The sequence below is a fragment of the Phocoena sinus genome, chromosome 19 (assembly GCF_008692025.1).
Source record: "Phocoena sinus isolate mPhoSin1 chromosome 19, mPhoSin1.pri, whole genome shotgun sequence".
Classification (NCBI taxonomy): Eukaryota; Metazoa; Chordata; class Mammalia; order Artiodactyla; family Phocoenidae; genus Phocoena; species Phocoena sinus.
The window spans coordinates 1,357,919-1,378,407 of record NC_045781.1 but is presented as its reverse complement, the minus strand read 5'-3'; the positions used below and the strand labels follow the sequence as shown (position 1 = coordinate 1,378,407).

The window sequence follows — 20,489 nt, the reverse complement described above, 5'->3', positions numbered from 1 at the left end:
TTCTTTTCCATGAGAATATGAGCAAAGGCCAGGTAACCTGCCTTAAATGTGTAACTGCAGAATCAGACTAAAACTGGCCCTGCCCTGTTTGTAACAAGATACTCAGTTGTTTCGCAAAGACAACAGAATAAAACCACAAGTTACGTGGCCAAACCATGCACTAAGATTTCAACCACAAACAACACTCAGAACCATAGTTCCTCCCCCTGTCCCTGCATGTAATTCTCTTCTTTTAGAGTGACTTTGTCTGGTTTTGGTATCAGGGCAATTGTAGAATAAATTTGGGAGTGTTCCATCCTCTTCAATTTTTTGGAATAGTTTGAAAAGGACTTGTATTAGCTCTTCTTTATATGTTTGGTAGAATTCCCCTGTGAAGCCATCCAGTCCTGAAGTTTTATTTCCTGGGATTTTTTTAAATTCCAAAAAAACAGAATATACATACTTTTCAAGTGCACATGGAACATTCTCTAGGATAGGCCACATACTAGGACACAAAACAAGCCTTAACAAACTTAAGAAGACAGAAATTATTTAAAGTGTCTTTTTTTTTTACCACAATGGTATAAAGTTAGAAATCAACCACACAAAGAAAAATGAGGAAAAAAATGATTACACGGAGACTAAACAACAATGCTACTAAAAAAGCAGTGGGTCAATGATGAAGTCAAACAGGAAATCAGAAAATACACTGAAACAAATGACAATGAAAACACAGCCTTACAAAATCTGAGATGTAGCAAAAGCAGTCCTAAGAGGGAAGTTCATAGTGATACAGGCCTTCCTCAACAAGCAAACAAACAAAATCTCAAAAGAAAACCCCAACTTAATAAAAACCATTTATGACAAACCCACAGCCAATATAATACTCAATGGTGAAAAGCTGAAAGCCTTCCCACTAAATTCTGGAACAAGACAAGGATGCCCACACTCACCACTTCTATCAACATTGTATTGGAAATCCTAGCTACAGCAATCAGACAAGAAAAAGGTAAAGAGGTAAAATGGTCATTATATGCAGATGACATGATACTCTATATAGAAAACCCTAAAGATTCCACACAAAAACGATTAGGACTAATTAATTAATTCAGCAAGGTAGCAGGATACAAGAGTAATATACAGAAACCTGTTGCATTTCTTTAAAATAACAATGAAGTGTCAGAAAGTAAAAAAACAAAATCCTATTTAAAATCACATCAAAAATAAAATAAAATAAAATACCTAGGAATAAACCTGACCAAGGAGGTGAAAGACACTGATACTATGAAACTGAAGATGATTCAAAGAAATGGAAAGATATTCCATGCTCTTGGATTGGAAGAATTAATAGTGTTAAAATTGCCATACTAGCCAAAGCAGTCTACAGATTTAATGTGATCCCTATCAAATTACCCATGACATTTTCCACATAATTAGAACAAATAATCCTAAAATTTATATGGACCCACAAAAGACCCAGAATTGCAAAAGCAATCCTGAGTAAAAAGAACAAAGCTGGAGGCATAACCCACTGGACTTCAGACAATACTATAAAGCTACAGTAATCAACACAGTGTGGTACTGACACAAAAACAGACACATAGATCAATGCAACAGAATAGAGAGCCCAGAAATAAACCCACACACACACAGTCAATTAATCTTCAACAAAGGAGGTAAGGATATATAATGGGAAGCAGACAAGATTTCAGCAAAGGATGTTGGGAAAGGTGGACAGCTGCATGTAAATCAATGAAGTTGGAACACACCCTTACACCATACACAAAAATAAACTCAAAATGGCTTAAAGGCTGGGACTTCCCTGGCAGTCCAGTGGTTAAGACTCTGTGCCTCCACTACAGGAGACACGGGTTTGATCCCTGGTTGGGGAACTAAGATCCTGCATGCTTTGTGGTGCAGAAAAAAAAAAAAAAAGGCTTAAAGACTTAAGCATATGATACCATAAAACTCCTATAAGAGAACATAGGCAAAACATTCTCTGACATAAATCATATTAATGTTTGCTTAGTTCATTCTCCCAAGGCAAAAGAAATAAAAGCAAAAATAAACAAATGGGACCTAATCAAACTTATAAGCCTTTGCACAGCAAAGGAAACCATAAACAAAAAGAAAAGACAATCTACAACTGGGAGAAAATATTTGCAAATGATGCAACTGACAAGGGGTTAATTTCCAAAATATACAAACAGCTCAAAAAACTCAACATAAAAAAAAAAAATAAACAACACAATAAAAAGTGTGCAGAAGACCAAAACAGACATTTCTCCAAGAAGACATAAAGATGACAAACAGGCACATGAAAAGATGCTCAACACTGCTAATTATTAGAGAAATGCAAATCAAAACTATAATAAGGTATCACCTCACACCAGTCAAAATGGTGGGATGAAATCACAATAAGGTAAAGAGGATATAGACGATAGAAAGATAGATGACAGAAGAATGGATCCATTTTTATAGGTGAGGAATGGAAGCCAAGGTCTTAGGAGTGTAGAGAGTGGCGATTACTGATAAAGAGGACATCCAAGTACTTGAGATGCAATGAACAGCCTTCCACCAAGGATAAAAATTTAGAGACACATCATTAAAGTCTTCATGACACAACATGCCCCTCATCAGCAGATACCACACAGACACTAGGCCTCTACTCAGAGTAGGAACTCATCTTCTTCATCTTATTACTCACAACCTACCTTATCTTGAAGCTTCTACAGTGAACCCTGTTTATAGTCAGTGTGTTTAGTGAGAAGCCAGTGAGACAAGTTTCAAAACAGTGCAACTGAGGAGAAAGGGGAAGTGTCAGGCACTCCTGATGTACGTTGATGAGGGGCAACATGCCTCTGGTTTCCTCAGCAAATGCCTTTCCTGATTTTATGGCTTTGTTCTTATCTGTCTATATCTATGTATCTATATATATAACCTTCCTAAGGTGGTTCCTTTTTTACTGTCCTGACCTCAGGAAGTGAAATTTATTTTAAGAATAGTTATTGTTGGGTTTCCTGACATAAATGTTTTCTAAGAATCAGATACTTGAAGAGATACTTACCAAATGTGTATTTGCTCCCGTAACAAGGACTGCCGTGGCAGAAACTGAGAGTCTGCAATGGGGACACAAAAGCCCGAGATAAATGTTTAGAACCCAATGATGTCATCTGCTCTTGGAAGTGATTACCACATCACCTGTAAGTGCACTGACAGTGTCTGCAGAAAGGAGACAAACTCTGAAAAACATTTGGGACTGTGTAACTACCAAGAGCTATTAAAAGTGCTTAATGAGATAGATATCAGGATTTCCCTGGTGATCCAGGGGTGAAGACTCCACGTTTCCACTGCAAGGAGAGTGGGTTCGATCCCTGGTCAGGGAAATAATATCCTGCATGTCGCACACTCAGGAAAAAAAAAAAAAGGATATGCACCAGGAGTGGCAGAAATTGATGGCGGAAAACCTGTTTTTGAAATAATCAAACTCCCAATGGAATGTGAGAAAAAAAAACCCTCTGAGATCTAATAAGAGAAGGAAGCCAATAAAATAACTATTGGGACTTTTTAGTTGATTTAAAGGCTTTTTGCAAAATATGATTTGTCCCATAACTCAGAGCATTTTGAGGGTAGTAAAACTGAAGGAAAAGGCAGGGTGAGGAGAAAGGCAGGGTAAGGAGAGTTAGAAAGTATACCCACAGTTGTGCAATTGAACGTTAAATGAGCGTTGTCATTTTGTTATGTATTTCAAGACATCAATATGTACCATAGGTGTTTCAGACATGTTTCTAGGAATATGAAATATATCAGTGCACAACATGTAAATACATATTCCCCTACTGGAACTTAGTCTGTATTTGATAGAAATATACAATAAGCAGTTCATCTATGATATTAAGTTGCATAGTGTAATAGAAGGTGATGGGTTCTAAGGAAGAAGGGCAGCAAATTGGTGACGAAAAAATTAGGAGTTTATGATGGGTCCAGACACTAAACTGAGTGTCCATATTTGGACTCATAGTTAAGACGAAAACTGTGGACATATTTTAGGTGGTTTATCTCTTCCTTTCCAATTGCTAAATATTCATTATTTTGCCGTATTTTTTTGTTGTTGTATTGGATGAAATTGGAACTCCAGGATGATACTGAATAAGAGAACAAAGAGCAGCTGTCCTCCTTTTATTCTAACGGGAATACTTTAATAATGGTTCAAAGGGATAGTATTTCTAATAGCTGTTTGTAGATGTTATTTATAAGATTAAGAAGGATCACTACTAGGGAGTTCCGTGGTGGCCTAGTGGTTAGGATTCCGGTCTTTTGCTGCCGTGGCCCAGGTTCAATTCCTGGCCAGGGAACTGAGGTCCCACACGTCGCCAAAAAAAAAAAAAAAAAAAAGAAAGATCACTTCTGTCCTTAGTTTCATATCTCTTTAAGTGTAATAGGTATGAACAATTCATAAACTGAAGATTTTTAAAAATTCCCTTTCACAATATCATAAGATGTAGAAAATACCTGGAGATGTGTAAGACCTACAAACAGAAAACTAAAAAAGACTGCTAATAAAAATTAAGCAAGATCTAAATAAAAGGAGATCTATCAAGTTTATAGATTGGGACACTCAGTATTTCTTTCTAAATTGAAGATTAAATGCAATCCCAGTCAAAATTCTAGTAGGATTTTTTTGTGATGCACAAATTGAAAAGTGGATTCTGAGCTTCATATTGAGGAATTCCCTGGAGATCCAGTGGTTAGGACTCTGCGCTTCCAAGGCAGGGGGCACAGGTTCAATCCCTGTTTGGGGAAGTAAGATCCTGCATGCCACAGCATGTCCAAAACCAACCCCCCCCCCCCCCCAAAAAAAAATAAAGTCTTTCTCTGGAAAGGTGACTAAAATGAGAAGAACAAGTCTGGAAGAATATTGGTAAATATTTCCATTAGAGGACCTTAATCAATAATCCATGAAGAAACATCAAAACTCAGTAATTAAGATGACAAAATTATATGAACAGAAATTTCAAAACAGAAATATGGCTGTCTGATTCACTTTGCTGTACACCTGAAACACAGCATTGTAAATTAACTATACTCCAATAAAAACTAAAAAGAAAAAAAGAAATATGGTTGGAAATTAACACATGGAAAACCTCTCACATTGTGTCAATAGTTAAAATCACTAGATACACCTATGACATCACTGAAATTAGAAAGCCTGAACATACCAAGTGTTGGTAAAAATGTAAAAAACAGGAACTCATGTTCTGCTGCTTCTCGTGAGACTATAAAAAGATACTACCATTTTAGAAAAGTTAGACTGGCCACATATAAGGTATACATTCACCTACTCTACTACATAGGAGTTGTGCTGCCAGATATTAACTCAAGTGAAGGAAAGCATAAGTCCAGAAGGCATTGCCCCAGTGTGAACTTTGTTTTTTGTGAGCTTGGAGCTGCTTACAAAGAACTACATTCATAAGGCTTTTCTCTAGTGTGGATTCTCTGATGGACAACAAGACTTCTTCTGTAGACAAAGACTTCCCCACATTCACTGCACATATAAGGCCTTTCTCCAGTGTGGATTCTCTGGTGGACAACAAGACTTGTTTTGTAAGTGAAGGGCTTCCCACATTCACTGCATTTAAAAGGCTTTACTCCAGTGTGGACTTTTTGGTGCTGAACAAGTGTATACTTGCGCATGAAGGCTTTCTCACATTCATTACATTTATAGGGTCTTTCTCCAGTATGGATTCTCTGGTGCTCAGCAAGTTTAACTTTGCCATTGAGAGCTTTCCCACATTCGCTGCACTCATAACACCTTTGTGCAATGTGAACATTCTCATGTCTATTGAGGGCAAAACTGCTTGTAAAGAATTTCCCACATTTGTTACACCCATAAGCCTTCTCTAAAGTGTGAATTCTCTTATGCACAATAAGACTTCCTTTGTAGACATAGGCTTTCCCACATTCACTGCACATATAAGGCCTTTCTCCAGTGTGGATTCGCTGGTGATAAAGAAGCCTTTTTTTGAAGACAAAGGACTTTCCACATTTGCTACACCCATAAGGCCTTTCTCCACTGTGGATCCTCTGGTGCACAAGAAGGTTATTTTTGTACAGGAAGCACTTTCCACATTCACCGCACTTATGAGGATTTTCTCCAGTGTGGATTTTTTGGTGCTGAACAAGTGAATCCTTGCGAAGGAAGGCTTTCCCACATTCATTACACTCATATGGTCTTTTTCCAGTGTGGATTCTCTGGTGCTCAAAAAGTTTATATTTGTGGGCAAAGACTTTCCCACAATTACAGCATTCATAAGGCCTTTCTCCTGTGTGAACTTTCCGATGATGAATAAGACTGGAGCTGTGTCTAAAGAACTTCCCGCAGTCACTGCACTCATAAGGTTTTTCTCCAGTGTGAACTCTCAGGTGCTCCGTGAATTTAAACTTTTTACTGAAGGCTTTACCACATTCGCTGCACTTGTGATGCCCTTGCCCAGGGTGAGAGACCTCCCTGCTCTGCCTGCTTCTACATGGATGTTCTCCATCATGGGAGGGCTGGTGCTGGGGAAAGCCCAAGGTGCCTAGGAAAGACTTCTCAACCTCTCTGCACGTGAACATATTGTCAGCCAAGTACAAAGCATCTTTCTCTGCCTGGACACTTGTAACAGAAGTAAGAGGCTTCAGGATAGATGGCTCCAGCTTTGGATTCCTGTCTTCCGTCACTTGTTCTACAGAAACACATTGTTCAGAAACGGCCTCCTCAGCTTCTACTCCATGCCAACAACCTGAAAGGAAAACAAAAAAAAACTGATAAAGTGCACAGAGACTTTTATGGGACAGGAGCCCGTTATAGTTTTTGTACGACACATCAGAGAAGTCCATTGTGCAGGATTCAAACAAGGGAGGCAGACAGGTAGAAGAAGGGGCTACTGTGAGTACTGGACCTCTGATGGTCACAGAATAGGGAGAGATCTTATAAACAGCAAGAACACAGGACACCAGGATATGGCACTGTACTAGGAGTAGAGGCCTGGAACAACCCACTCCTCGGCCGACGGTGTTCAGCAGAATTTTTTGGTGGTGACAAGTGTACTGGGTAGAATGTGTGTCCCACTCCAGGAAAAGGCATTCACACCATTCACACCTGACTACCAAGAGTTCAAGGACTATATAAGTACTTTCACCTCCCAAGATACATTAAGAAGAGACTATTAGACAACATTGCAGAGTGAGAGGAAAAGGAGAAATGTGGATGACACTGAGATAGAAAGAGCCAGGAGAAAGAACCCACAGTAGATACATAAAAGGGGCAAAGTGTCAAAATGGGGAAGAACGATAGAATGAGGTACAGCCATGATGAGTTTAAGACTAAAACAGTCGTGGAGAAAGGACATTTCCCTATAGGATTAGAACTCATCAATGTATCACGCCTTCCTACAGCTCCTACTCACCAGGCCCAGGATACATTTAACCCTCCTCCTATGACTAGAGAGGACCCTACCTTGCCAGGCACCCAGGGTTGCCTCCATCCCTCAGCTCAGGCTGGGTGACTATGAACCCTACCAGATCAAAGTCCTCAGTGGAAAATAGGGCCAATAGGAGAAAGACACTGGCCCAGAGTGAACCAACCAATGACAGGCTTCAGGAAAAAGATGTATCACTAGAAGAACCTTAAGGAGTCTTGCAAACATAATCTAGGGTTGACCACAAGTGGTGACCATGTAAGTGTCTGTAATTTCTGACACAGGCAGTGCACAAGAAAAGGTTAGAACATGTGACACGGATCTTGCACACATCTGAACAGTCAACACAACAACTGGTGGCAAAGCTAAGTGGTATCAGTCGGGCAGGCTTCAAGCCTCTGAGACCAAAGCCTTCTGTGAAAGGTTTCAACATCTATGGTATAGGGCTGAACAACACACAGGGTGGGGGAACACAGCTCAAGTGACAGGAAATCAGGGAAGTAAGCAGTGTCCAAGGTCCAGGCTCGGAAGGATGGAGTGAGCCATGCAAAAAGAAGGGCAGAGTCCCGTATGGGGCGATGGTGTGGGAACAGGGGTCCTTACCCAGGGAGGCTATAAGTGACAGGTTCTCCAGCATCACGTCACAGTACAGGAGTCTCTGAGCATTGTTAAGGAGACCCCACTCCTCCTGGGAGAAGGACACAGCCACATCCTCAAAGATCACATGGCCCTGTCATGAGGGGGACAAGTGAGTTCACAGCAGCCTCTGCAACCAGGACCCCCAGGTCATGGTTGTCCACCCCAGTAACCCAGCTCAGAAGACACACTAGGTCCTGATGCCACAGGAACTTGCTAGCATTACATCATTCAGTTAAAACGGAGAGGGAGACAGGCAGTCTCACAGACGCTCTGTGGTTGCCACACACCCCCTCAGCCGCTCTCCTCAGAGTCGACTCTCCTAAGATCACACAGATCACATCACATACAATGACACTTGTGCTCAGACCCCTGGAGTAAAGCCTGGGGACAAGGGCCCTGAGTCCATGCTCACACTCCTTCCCTCTCCACTGCCCAGCCCTGCAGGGTCACAGCTCCCTCACGTGCCTGACCGTGACTCCCACCCCACCCCACGCCACCACCTCAGCCCCAGGACTTCAGCACCTCATCGTGTTCCCCACATGCCACCCAGCACGCGGTGCTTCCCCAGGCCTCTGCGGGAACTCCCGCAAGACCCCAGCAATATCTCAGACTCAGCATGGGAACATGGAACTCTGGACAGTCCTTCTGTCCATTACTCCTACTTCTGACTTCCCGTCTCAGACATGGCATCCCCACCGTCACCTAGAGCCAAACATCCTGGGGTCATGTCAGACTACTCTCTCTCATCCTGTACAGCAGAAAATCAGCTCTACCACAAACGAGATTCAGAGACTCACCTCCTCTCCTGCTACAGAGCCATTGCCAGGATCCAGTCACAATCGACATTCACCAGGACTGTGCCCTCCACTGGGCCCCCGGCTCCACCCTCACCACCAGTCTTCCTCTCGGCAGGCAGAACAGCCTCTTCAGACCCAGCGTCAGATCACTTCCCTCCTCTGTGGCCAACGTGTCATGGACCCGCCCCCTCAGGAGAGGCCCAGCTCCTCAGGCTGCTATCCCAGGAATGACTCATGCCCCCAGGCTTTATCAGCCCACGTCATGAGTTTGGCAGTTCCCTGAAGACTCCCCTCTCAGTCTCATCTCCAGTCTGTGCCCAAGGACATGTTATCACTTGACCTTCTCCATTGGACACATGGGAACACCTCCATACAACTGCTGGCTTTGATTAATGGTCCTGTGCCTGAGATGATGCCAGGGCCCAGACCTAAGGGCCCACAATCCCAGGACAACACTGTCTCCTATATCTGTGTGTCAGGACCAGGGGTAGGGATGACGTGTGGGTAGGTACTGGGGTTTCTTCCACTTACCTGTCCAGGGGCCATAAATGCTGCTGCTACCATGGGAACCTGTGAAAAGAGGGAGGATCGGAGATAAAGGTGATCATGGTGTGGATGTACAGGCTGAACTGTTTCCTCCCTTCCTTTTCCTGGAGATGAGTCATCTGAGGTTGCCCTCTGACCTCGGATCCTCAGTCTTCAGAGCTATAACTTGACAACTCTATGGCCCTGAACAAAAAGACTCAACGTCCCTGAGACTCAGTGTCTTTATGTGTATAATAGCAATATTTATGGTGCCAATCTCATGATGTTAGTGTAGACATCAAATGCATTAGTGCATATCTAATGCTAAGACTGAGCTATTACAGAACACAGGATTAACATTTCTGTAAATGTTTTTGAAAACTGGGTATTTCCTACATGTCCTTCAAATCATTATATAAATGTGACTTTTAATCAATACCTTGAGGTTTCTGTGATTCCCTATCTGACACCAAATATATGATGTCTCTTCCACCACCAATGATCTGATTCTATGATACCAACTGGGTGACTGACATTTAATCATATTCTGACACTACCTGAGGTTAGGGACAGAATTTAAAGGTTTAAGGACTCAGTCCCACAAGACTGCCCTCTTTAAAGAGGCCAGTTCCAATGTCTGGTTCCCAGGCTAACGGTACTTCTGTTCTACTTGGCTACAAATTCAGGATTTCCCATGAACCTTTCCTAAGTTATGATAATTTGCTAAAAGGACCCACCACAGTTAGGAAAACAGTTTTATTATTTCTCTGGTTTATTATAATGGATACAACTTAGGAGCAGCCCAATGGAAGAGATATCTAGGTCGGGGGGGGGGGGGTGGGGCGCTAGAGGGCACCAGGGTGTTTCCAGGCCCTTTCAGTACATGCCACCCTCCCAGCACTTCTGCAATTTCAATGTGTTCACCAATCTGAAGGAACCTTGAATTTCATTCTTCAGCAGTTTTTATACCTAGTCTCTAGTTTCCTTCTGATCCTTGGGAGGCCCCAGGGCTGGGGGGTTGGGGGGGAGTATAAACTTCTAATTGCTTGGTTTTTCTGGTGACCAGTCCCCTCCTGAGTCTACCTAGGGGCCCTGCCCTAAGTCACCTCATCATAATAAACTCCTGTGTGACAAAATGGGGTCGTTGTGAAAAAAAAGTCCTAACCCCCAGGAAATTCCAAGGGGTTCAGAGGTCTATGTGAAGAGCCCAAGGCAAAAACTAAATTTTATATATATATGTATTTATTATTATTTTATACAGATATATTAAGCAGTTATTATTTGCTTACACAAGATTAACTTATTAAATCTATACCTTTTTAACTTTGTAGTTTCCTGGGAGAGCTGAGGCACCTCTGTCCTTGACTGGGCCTGGGCTTCAATGACTGGTCAACATTGCCCACTTTTTGCTGGCTCAAAAACGAATGCACAGTCGGCTAAGTGTTCAGAGGAGTGAATCTACACAATCTAACACATCCTTCTCCATCTCCATTCCAGGCAAGACTCCTTACACCTTATACCCTTGCTTCCCCAGAAAGCTCTGGAACCACAGGACCCTCCCATCTTCAGGTAGCCTCTGAAAGTCTCACCTGCTCTGCACTGCCCGCCAGCCCCAGGTCTCTCTTCTTTCATCTCAGGTCCCCTTTCCCAGAAAAGTGACCAAACTTTCCCTCTTAAATTTGAGATTCAGAATTGGCCGGAGTCCAGGACTTAGTCTGTAACTACATGGACATCAGTGAGCCACAGACCTCCTCCTTCAATTCCAGACTACAGATTCCACCGGCCCCTATGTTACCTCAACTTTGGAATCTCAGAAGCAGCATGTCCCGAATCCAACTTTTAATCTCTCCCTGAAACTGACTTCTCACATCAGTTGCTGGTCTCAAGTCTTCCAGATGCTCAGCCAAAAGAAAATGCTTATTGTCCTTTACTCTGTCCTTAGGTCAGAGCCACATTCACTGCACCAGGAAATCCTGCTAATTATCTTTAAGAATTATTAAGAATCTTATTACTTATACTTCCTTCGTAAAAAAATTAGTAAACAGAAACCTCAATTAGAGTTGGCACACCAGAAGGGGTCAGCCCTCACTGACCTGAAACAATAACGGAATCCAAAAGGATGAAGACTCCTTCTTTCCTGGAAAGGACTCAGCCAATGAAAAGCAAAGGCATGGACTCTTTAAAAAACAAAAAACCCATGGACTCTTTGGTGGCTACAGCCCTGCTAACATCCTTTTTTAATCTCCATAAAAGTGATATCTCACCATAGCTGCACACCCCAATTGCAATTCCCTAACGATGGTTGGGGTGGGGGGAGGATGGGAAGGAGGGCAGCGGCGGAGGGGGGGAACCATCTTTGCAATAGAAATAGCGGGCAGTCTATTTGCTTCAGGTCAACAACTTCCATAGGCACCACTCTGGTCCAGAAGCCATCTTACTCTCTGGAGTGGAATGCACTGGGCTCTCCCAGGTCTCCCTGCCTCCACTCTCAGGACAGAGTCTGTTCCAATCTGTTCTCCCCTGAGCAGCCTTTGGAATACTTTAAAACTCTAACTCAGACCGTGTGTCTGATTTATTCACAACCCTCCGCAGCACCCAGAATGCTGACAGTTGGCCCAGACTGTTGACTCCTCCCTAAATTCTCTGTTCCCTGCAGAAATGACTGGAACCCCAGGTTTCCCGAATGCTCCCGGCTCTTGAGCACCTCCAAGTCTTTGCACGAGCCAAACCCACAGCCTTTAATACGCTCCACACTGCGTCACACAGCCTGTCAGAAATGGGACCACCACACACGCACACCTAAAGTTCTGGAAGCAGGGGACTGAACCCCAGTGCCCTGAGCAGGAGACCCTCCCTGGGGGCTTGAGATTTCGGTCAGGATCGGGTTGGGGGGGGGGCGGACCAGTCACCTGGGCCGGGTCCTGCACCGCGTTGGTTGACATAGGACCCTGTGGGCGCGGTGGTGCCAGGAGACGCGCAGGATAATGGCGGAGACCTTGGCCGAAAATCCCGGAAGCGGGTTCCGCAACCCGCTCACTCCTGGGCAGTGTGGACGGCGCCCCTCTGGTTCTTTCCTGTTTCTCTAAGCTCGGCTCCACCGAATGATCCTGAGTCTCGGGTCCTGCAGACGGCAGCAAAAGCAGCCAAACGACCTCCTTCAGGAAGGAGCCGGAAGTCCCACCCACTCCTAGTTCACAATCCCGGAAGAGCCCCTGTTCGGGGCCATCACTGGTGTGGAGAACAAGGCCGGTCCGCACACAGTCTCCTGGGTAATGTAGTTCCCATCGGTCCACCGAGTCGGGGGCGGAGGAGGCCCTCCCCCAAACTCCGGGGCACTAATGGGCCAAGTCCGTGCGGGAAGAACAACACATCAAAGCAGACCCATCAAACCCTGTATGTTTAATCTTTTTAAAATTCTGATTTAACTCTCATTTCTCAACATAAAAGTTGATACAAGATTAGAAAAAAAGCATTCCAGTTGTGTAAAGACTGAGAGTAGCCAGAGTCCTTATTTGTTGTTTTTGTTTTTTATGAAAACCTTGGAAGTATTTTCAAATAAGAAAAACCAAGTTAATAAGATTTTGGAATAAAAAAGGGAATTATGTGCAATAAAGTATGTTGATCATTGGCTAAAAAAAAAATACATGAAATTAGAAAACATAACTGTATAGTGGATACTGTCAACCTAAATTAACCTGAGAGACAATAATCAAGTACAACGCGTTACCTTGTGACCAAAGAATTGCAATTCGGGGCACACATTTAAGTAGCAACAAAAAAGATGTCGGGCTAGGCCATCTGTCCCCAACCCTTTTGGCACAGGGGACCGGTTTCACGGGCGTTGGGGGTTTGGGGATGGGTGGCGGTGGGGCGGGGGTGTGGGCTAGGGAATAAAAGTAAGGAGCTTTTAAAGACAAAGAGAGGTTTGCATTACAAAGAATTTTAATTGGAGTTGGAGGCAGAAGCTAGTCTCCACTGAACAGGACTGAATGCTAAGGCTATCACTACAGGGAAGTAATAGTCCATTAGTGTGACAAGTTGCAGGTGTTTTTGCAGAATCCTTGGAATATTTGCAGGTTGGCCCAGATCAAAAGTTCATGGTTTCACAAGATGGGGAAGTGCAGGAGGTCCACTAATTAATAGCCTCTCAGCTCCATGTTAAAAATCCCTTGACAGGGGACTTCCCTGGTGGTGCAGTGGTTAAGAATCCGCCTGCCAATGCAGGGGACGTGGGTTCGAGCCCTGGTCCGAGAAGATCCCACATGCCGCTGAGTAACTAAGCCCATGCGCCACAACTACTGAGCCTGCGCTCTAGAGCCCGCGAGCTACAACTACTGAAGCCCGCGAGCTACAACTACTGAAGCCCACGTGCCACAACTACTGAAGCCTGCACACTTAGAGCCCGTGCTCCACAACAAGAGAAGCCACCACAATGAGAAGCCCGCGCACCACAACGAAGAGTAGCCCCCGCTCGCCGCAACTAGAGAAAGCCCGCACACAGCAAAGAAGACCCAATGCAGCCATAAATAAATAAATAAATAAATATATATATATATATAATTTTTTTAAAATCCCTTGACAGAAGTGACTCATTTTTATTTCACATTTCACAACACTATTAATTTGGCATGCCTTGCAGGACTTCTCAAAGCAAATATAAAAATTATCACAGGGGCTTCCCTGGTGGCGCAGTGGTTGAGAGTCCTCCTGCCGATGCAGGGGACGCGGGTTCGTGCCCTGGTCCGGGAAGATCCCACATGCCGCGGAGTGGCTGGGCCCGTGAGCCATGGCCGCTGAGCCTGCGCGTCCGGAGCCTGTGCTCCGCAACGGGAGAGGCCACAACAGTGAGAGGCCCGCGTACTGCAAAAAAAAAAAAAAAAAAAAAAAAAAAAAAAAAAAAAAAAAAAAAAAATTATCACAGCATGTACACAAACTATATGATAATAACAGACTTCTTTAAAAAAACGTAAAAATTGAAATGACAAGAAAACACTTAGGAAGATATTGAGACATCTATAAATTATTAAAGATTTAATATATAAATAATAAATAAATTCGATAATTACTACAAATAAAAGATTTAAAACCTGAGAAGGCAAAATTCTTCTATGTCACTTCAGTTTAGAATTATGAAAGCAACCAACATTTTTTAAAAAGTAGTCTTATTTTCCATTAGGAAAATGAAAATGAAACGAATCAGACTGATGAGCCTAAGGAAGTCTGACATTACCAAATGTTGGTAAAACTAAAGAAATTAGTAAATATCACAAACTGCCATTGGGTATCTATTAAAATTACTTTGCAGAAGTATTTAGCGTTATGCAGTTACTTTACACCTCTGCCCCTTTGTGCAAAAAATACTTTCTATTGATACATGCACTACGTAAACCAGTGTAATAATAAGAAAACATGTCAGATATCTCTAAGTAGCACTGCTATACCTACCAAAAGCATGAAAAAAAAAAAAGAAGCAAAGAAAGATTTCAAGATTTGAATGTAAAATTGAATTAAAAAAATTCAATGCCATGGAGCAACTAAGCCCATGCACCACAACTACTGAGCCTGCGCTCTAGAGCGCGGGAGCCACAACTACTGAGCCCATGTGCCACAACTACTGAAGTCCCCGCGCCTAGAGCCCGTGCTCCACAACAAGAGAAGCCACCACAATGAGGAGCCTGAGCACCATAACGAAGAGTAGCTCCCGCTCGCCGCAACTAGAGAAAAGCCCACTTGCAGCAATGAAGACCCAAAGCAGCCAAAAATAAATAAGTTTTAAAAATTCAGACCATGTAAACCTATACAATTATGAAAAAAAACTTAATACATGTTAAGAGAAAATTTCACAGACTTTAATTTTGGGATATAGTTTGCTTTTACGTAGTGACTCATGAACTGGAAAGCATCCAGTCTAGAAAATAGAGAGGAGCTCTGAAGAGCTATTCAGAATGCACAGATTACATAGACAAAAATACTTGAGAACAAGGAATTCATACTAGGCAATGGCTGATTGGTCATAGAAAGGTTAATTTTCTTTATGTGGGGCACAGGGAAGTTTTGGAACAAGGTTGTGAAAAACTAAAGCTTATCAGGCATATTCTGATTGGCTGGCCTTAGATTTCCGCTCCTGAAAGAGCCAGATATCTGCAAGAGATAGAAATTGAAGTAAGTTTCAGCATTCAGATTTGGGTCTTAGCATGAGCCACTCTGTCTTGGGACTAGTTTAGATATTTTAACACATGACGGGGGAATAAAAAGTAAAATCATAAACGTTATATTGTTTTTTGGCTTTTATGAATAAAGCTGCTGTTACTGTGAATATTTCCACCGAAGTATTCCTGAGTCATAAGATTTAATTTTTCTTAAGGATATACCTACAATTGAGATTACCGTGTCGTATGATATGTATATGTATAGCATTACAAGAGAGTACAACAGTATTTTCTAAAGTTATTTATCAATTTGTATTCCCTCAAGAAATATATGAGTTGTAGCTGTTTCATCTCTTCATTAACTTGAAATTGTCAGTGCTTGAATTTTAGTCATTCCAATGAGTGTGTAGTAGTCCCTCACTGTGGCTTTAAAATGTGTTTACAATGCTGAGTAATAAGGAGAAGCATATTTTCATTTTCTTATTTACCATTTATACTTCTTTGGTGACACATGCCTTCAGAAGTTTTGCGAATATTTTGAATTGTGTTATTTTTCGTTATTGTTATAAGGACCATTTATATATTGAGAATCACAGTCATTTTTCAGAGATAGTTCTTACAAATATCTTTCTCTAGGTTGTGACTTGAGTTCTTACTTTCTTAACTATCTCTTGAAAAGCAAAGTTTTAATTTTGATTAAGCTTCAATTAATTTATTTTCTTTGGTTGATGACCTTTGTGTTTTTATTTATTTTTGTTTATTTTTATAAATTAATTTATTTTTGGTTGCATTGGGTCTTTGTTGCTGTGCGCAGGCTATTTCTAGCTGTGGAGAGCAGGGGCTTCTCATTGCAGTGGCTTCTCTTGTTGCGGAGCACGGGCTGGAGGTGCGAGGGCTGAGTAGTTGTGGCTCCCAGGCTCTAGAGTGCAGGCTCAGTAGTTGTGGCACACAGGCTTAGTTGCTACACGGCATGTAGGATCTTCCCGGGGATCGAACCCGTGTCCCCTGCATTGGCAGGTGGATTCTTAACCACTGTGCCACCAGGGAAGTCCCACCTTTTGGTTTTTAAATAATCCTTACCCTTAACCAAAAACAAGTCCTAAGTCATCTTTTCTACTGCATTTTTTTCCTCTGACATAAAGAACTGTGTGGGGGGACTTAAATAAATATATAAATATGAAAATAAATAAATATGAAAAAATAAAATAAAATGTTGATTGCTCAGACTGATGTACATGGATTACCTTTATCAAGATCTTTCTTTTGTAGACTTCCAAGAACAAATGTAGGATATTTGTAAAAGCTATTTTAACATTGTCTACTTATCCTTGTATGTTACTATTCAATTAGATTTTGTTTGTATGTTTGTTGTGGCCGCACCATGTGGCTTGGGGATCTTATCTCCCTGACCAGGGATCGAACCGGGCCCCCGGCAGTGGAGGCACGGTCAATTGGATTTTTTTCTTTCTTTCTGCTAACATGTATTATATTTCTTATTGTTTGCCTGGATTATAATTACCCTCTTCACATGCCATGATGGACACACTGAAGACGAACGTTTTCCCTTTTTTCTGCCTTAAAGTTTTCAAAAGGAAGTCTCCATTCGTGCTTTGTTATTGATAATTTTCTGACTGTGAATAATTTCCCTTTTTTATGAGAGAACAATTTTATACTCACAGGCTTCAGAAGGCAGCATGAGCTCCCTGGGACTTGATTTAATTATTTCAATTTCATTGTTGTGTTTTGAGGGCAAGTCTCCATTTGTAGCCAATCAAACTGGTTTTCCAATTTACCAGAGTAATGCATGTTTCCCTCCTGGAATAAATCTACTTAAGTTAAATAAAAAGTACATCCATTTAAGTTGAAAGCACTGGTATCAATGGCCATCACTAATGTCCACTGACACTGACCACGTCAGGCCTGTTCCAGGCACTGTCGATTACCACACGTTTAATTCTGGCACCCCTGTGCTCTCAAAGTCACGAAAATACAGCTAATGCATTGTCTCTCATTAAGCTCAACTTACATTAGAAGATGCCCCTCCATTGTGAGATGCTATCCTCTGCCTTCTTTCCAGGTAAAAGTCCTTTATTTTTTGAAATGTGGGTGTGAAATGCCCTTTTTTTACCAAATCTGTGTGAGCTTTCTAGTCAAAAAATTTTTTTTAGTGATTCATGAACTGCTAACATCTGGGAATCACCAAATCACCGCCCCCCATAGGCTCCCTCTGTTATCCCATTAAATTCTCCCTATCCCACTGACCCCTCACCTCCACTTTCCCCTTCCTGCTGCATGTCCTTTCCTCCTTTGTGTAGCACCCAAGAGTCCAGTTCTGGAGGCCGACTGATGCGTCAAATTCCAGCTTCACTGCTTTGCCCTGTGTGACCCTGTGCTAGTCAATGAGCTGTTTGTGTGTCAGTTTCCTCCTTGGTAAAATAGGATAATGTCGTAGCTACTGCTCAGGACTGTAGGAGGGTCTATTGGTTAGTGTATGAAAAGTGCATAGGGCAGCACCTGGTGCTCCCTAATGAATGGGTCTGTTGATGGTTACAATCCCAGCTGCCATCATCAACATCATTGTCATCACCATCCCCATCATCATCATGGTCACCATCGTGCCAGACCTTGGCCCATTCTGGGGCCATGTGGCATAGTTTTGTGGTTATACAGCACAAACACCATGTACAGCCAAACTGTGTCTCTAGCTTGGTTCAGCTGCTCATCAGTTCCCTGCCTTTCAGCAAGTACATTTATCTCCCTGAGCCTCGATTTCCTTTTATGGAAAATGATGCCTTTCAGGCACCTGCTTCATGGGGAGGCTGTGAGGAAAACCCAAAATAGAATCCTTTAGTGCAAGGCCCACAGGAAGAGATGCCTAACGCTGTAAGATGAAGGTGCAAACCATGTTCCTGAATAAGGAGACCAAAGTATGTGTACACAAGGACAGACATGAACTGACTAGATGGCACGTATAATTTTGTTATGCCTGGGTAATTAATTAAAAAGCCCAGGAAAAGTATCAATAAAAACCTTAATTAAAACTTATAAATATATTTAACATTTCAAATAAAATACTTCTATTTCATAAAACAAGTACAGGCTAAATTTTTTTTTTTTTTTTTTTTTTTGCCACTCTGCAGAACTTGTGGGATCTTAGTTCCCCGACCAGGGATTGAACCCAGGCCCTTGGCAGTGAGAGCACCCAGTCCTAACCACCGGACTGCCTGGGAATTCCCTAGTATGGGCTAAATTTAGATACCAATGAAAGAATAGGCAAAACAATTACATTGAAAAAAATCAGAAAGTGAATGACTCTCAGAGACTCATGGAATCAGGCAAGTGGGCATTTTTCGGCATCACAGAATTGTTCTATACCTAGACTGGGAAGTTTTTTCATGTATAAATGCATTTATCAGTCATCAAATTGTACAGTTGATGTTCGTGTATTCCCCTGAAATAAACTTTACATTGAAAAAGTTTGAAACACTTCCTGAACTTTAGTTAATGGCTTGTATCTTGCCATGGCATGAGTAGTGTTTGTGAACCTAAATGCAGTGTAGTCAAAGAAGGCCCGGAAGCAACGGTTCACCTATGTCCTTGAGCACATCCAAGACCCAGTTCTTGATTTCTCAATACCTTTCTCTACCAAAAAGAAAATCTCCTTAGAGAAAAGACTGATTCCTGGCAGAGAAAGGAAATTTGCAGGATGAAACTGTAATATCTTTTGTATCAGAGCTAAGTGCACAAAATGTGATGGTGACATGAAAATGGGACAAACCAGCATAAAGGAACTCCCATGGACTCAAATCTGGGAAATTTTGAGATTCAAAACAAATGACGGGCTTCCCTGGTGGTGCAGTGGTTAAGAATCCGCCTGCCAGTGCAGGGGACACAGGTTTGAGCCCTGGTCTGGGAAGATCCCACACGCCACGGAGCAGCTAAGCCTGTGTGCCACAACTACTGAGCCTGTGCTCTAGAGCCCACGAGCCACAACTACTGAGCCCATGTGCCACAATTAGAGAAAACCCACATGCAGCAACGAAGACCCAACGCAGCCAAAAAACAAAAAAAAAAGGCTCTGAAGGGACTTTCCTGGTGGTCCAGTGGCTAAGAATCTGCCTTCCAATACAGGTTTGATCCCTGGTGGGGGAACTAAGAGCCCACATGCAGCGGGACAACTAAGTCCACACGCCACAACTAGAGAAGCCCGTGCGCCACAACGAACACTCAGCGCAGCCAAAAAAAAAAAAAAAAAAAACAGGGCTCTGAAGAAGGCCCCGAGTGAGAAAAATGATCATTTTATATTTTTCTGTACGGCGCATTTTTTTTTTAATTTTCTTTTTGGCTGCATTGGGTCTTCGTTGCTGCATGTGGGCTTTCTCTAGTTGTGGCGAGCGGGGGCTACTCTTTGTTGCGGTGTGCAGGATCCTCATTGCGGTGGTTTCTCTTGTTGTGGAGCACAGGCTCTAGGCACACGGGCTCAGTAGTTGTGGCCTGCGAGCTCAGTAGTTGTGGCTCTCGGGCTCTACACCGCAGGCTCAGTAGCTGTGGCGCGTGGGCTTAGTCACTCTGCAGCGTGTGGGATCCTCCTGGACTAGGGCTTAAACCCGTGTCCCCTGCATTGGCAGGCAGATTCTTAACCACTGAACCACAAGGGAAGCCCCTGTATGGCACATTTTTTCACATTATTTCAGTTAATACTGATTATCTTGCGTAGCTTGAAAACTAGCCTCAAAGGAAAAAAAATCTCAGGACAAATTTCAAGTACTTATATCCAATGCCAGCACAAGGGAGTAAGTCCATGGTGGCAACTGTGAAACCCATACAAACACGAGACCTGCATGTATACTTCTAGACTCACCTGTTAAAATTCCTGGCATTTTACTCTGTAAAAACATAAAAAACAGCTTCACACAAACATTTATAAGATCGGACAAGGA

The 20,489-nt window shown here is 42.5% G+C and overlaps 1 protein-coding gene across 1 annotated transcript; it reads right to left on the bottom strand.

The window, feature by feature from the left end:
* Positions 1 to 4,887: 4,887 nt before the first annotated feature.
* Positions 4,888 to 12,576, bottom strand: LOC116743529 (zinc finger protein 549-like). The gene is made up of 4 exons (XM_032612056.1): positions 12,310 to 12,576; positions 9,407 to 9,445; positions 8,043 to 8,169; positions 4,888 to 6,761 (listed from the first exon to the last, which is right to left on the bottom strand). The coding sequence occupies exons 1-4, from the start codon at positions 12,340 to 12,342 to the stop codon at positions 5,431 to 5,433; spliced, it is 1,530 nt and encodes a 509-aa protein (XP_032467947.1). The 5' UTR covers positions 12,343 to 12,576; the 3' UTR covers positions 4,888 to 5,430.
* Between the last annotated feature and the right edge of the window lie 7,913 nt (positions 12,577 to 20,489).

Excerpts from the sequence above, each read along its gene's own strand:
- LOC116743529 (XM_032612056.1), bottom strand. The coding sequence starts at position 12,342 with ATGTCAACCAACGCGGTGCAGGACCCGGCCCAG. Across the intron at positions 9,446-12,309 it reads CGGTGCAGGACCCGGCCCAG|GTTCCCATGGTAGCAGCAGC; the intron begins GTGACTGGTCCG and ends CTCTTTTCACAG. Across the intron at positions 6,762-8,042 it reads GTCACTTATAGCCTCCCTGG|GTTGTTGGCATGGAGTAGAA; the intron begins GTAAGGACCCCT and ends TTTTCCTTTCAG.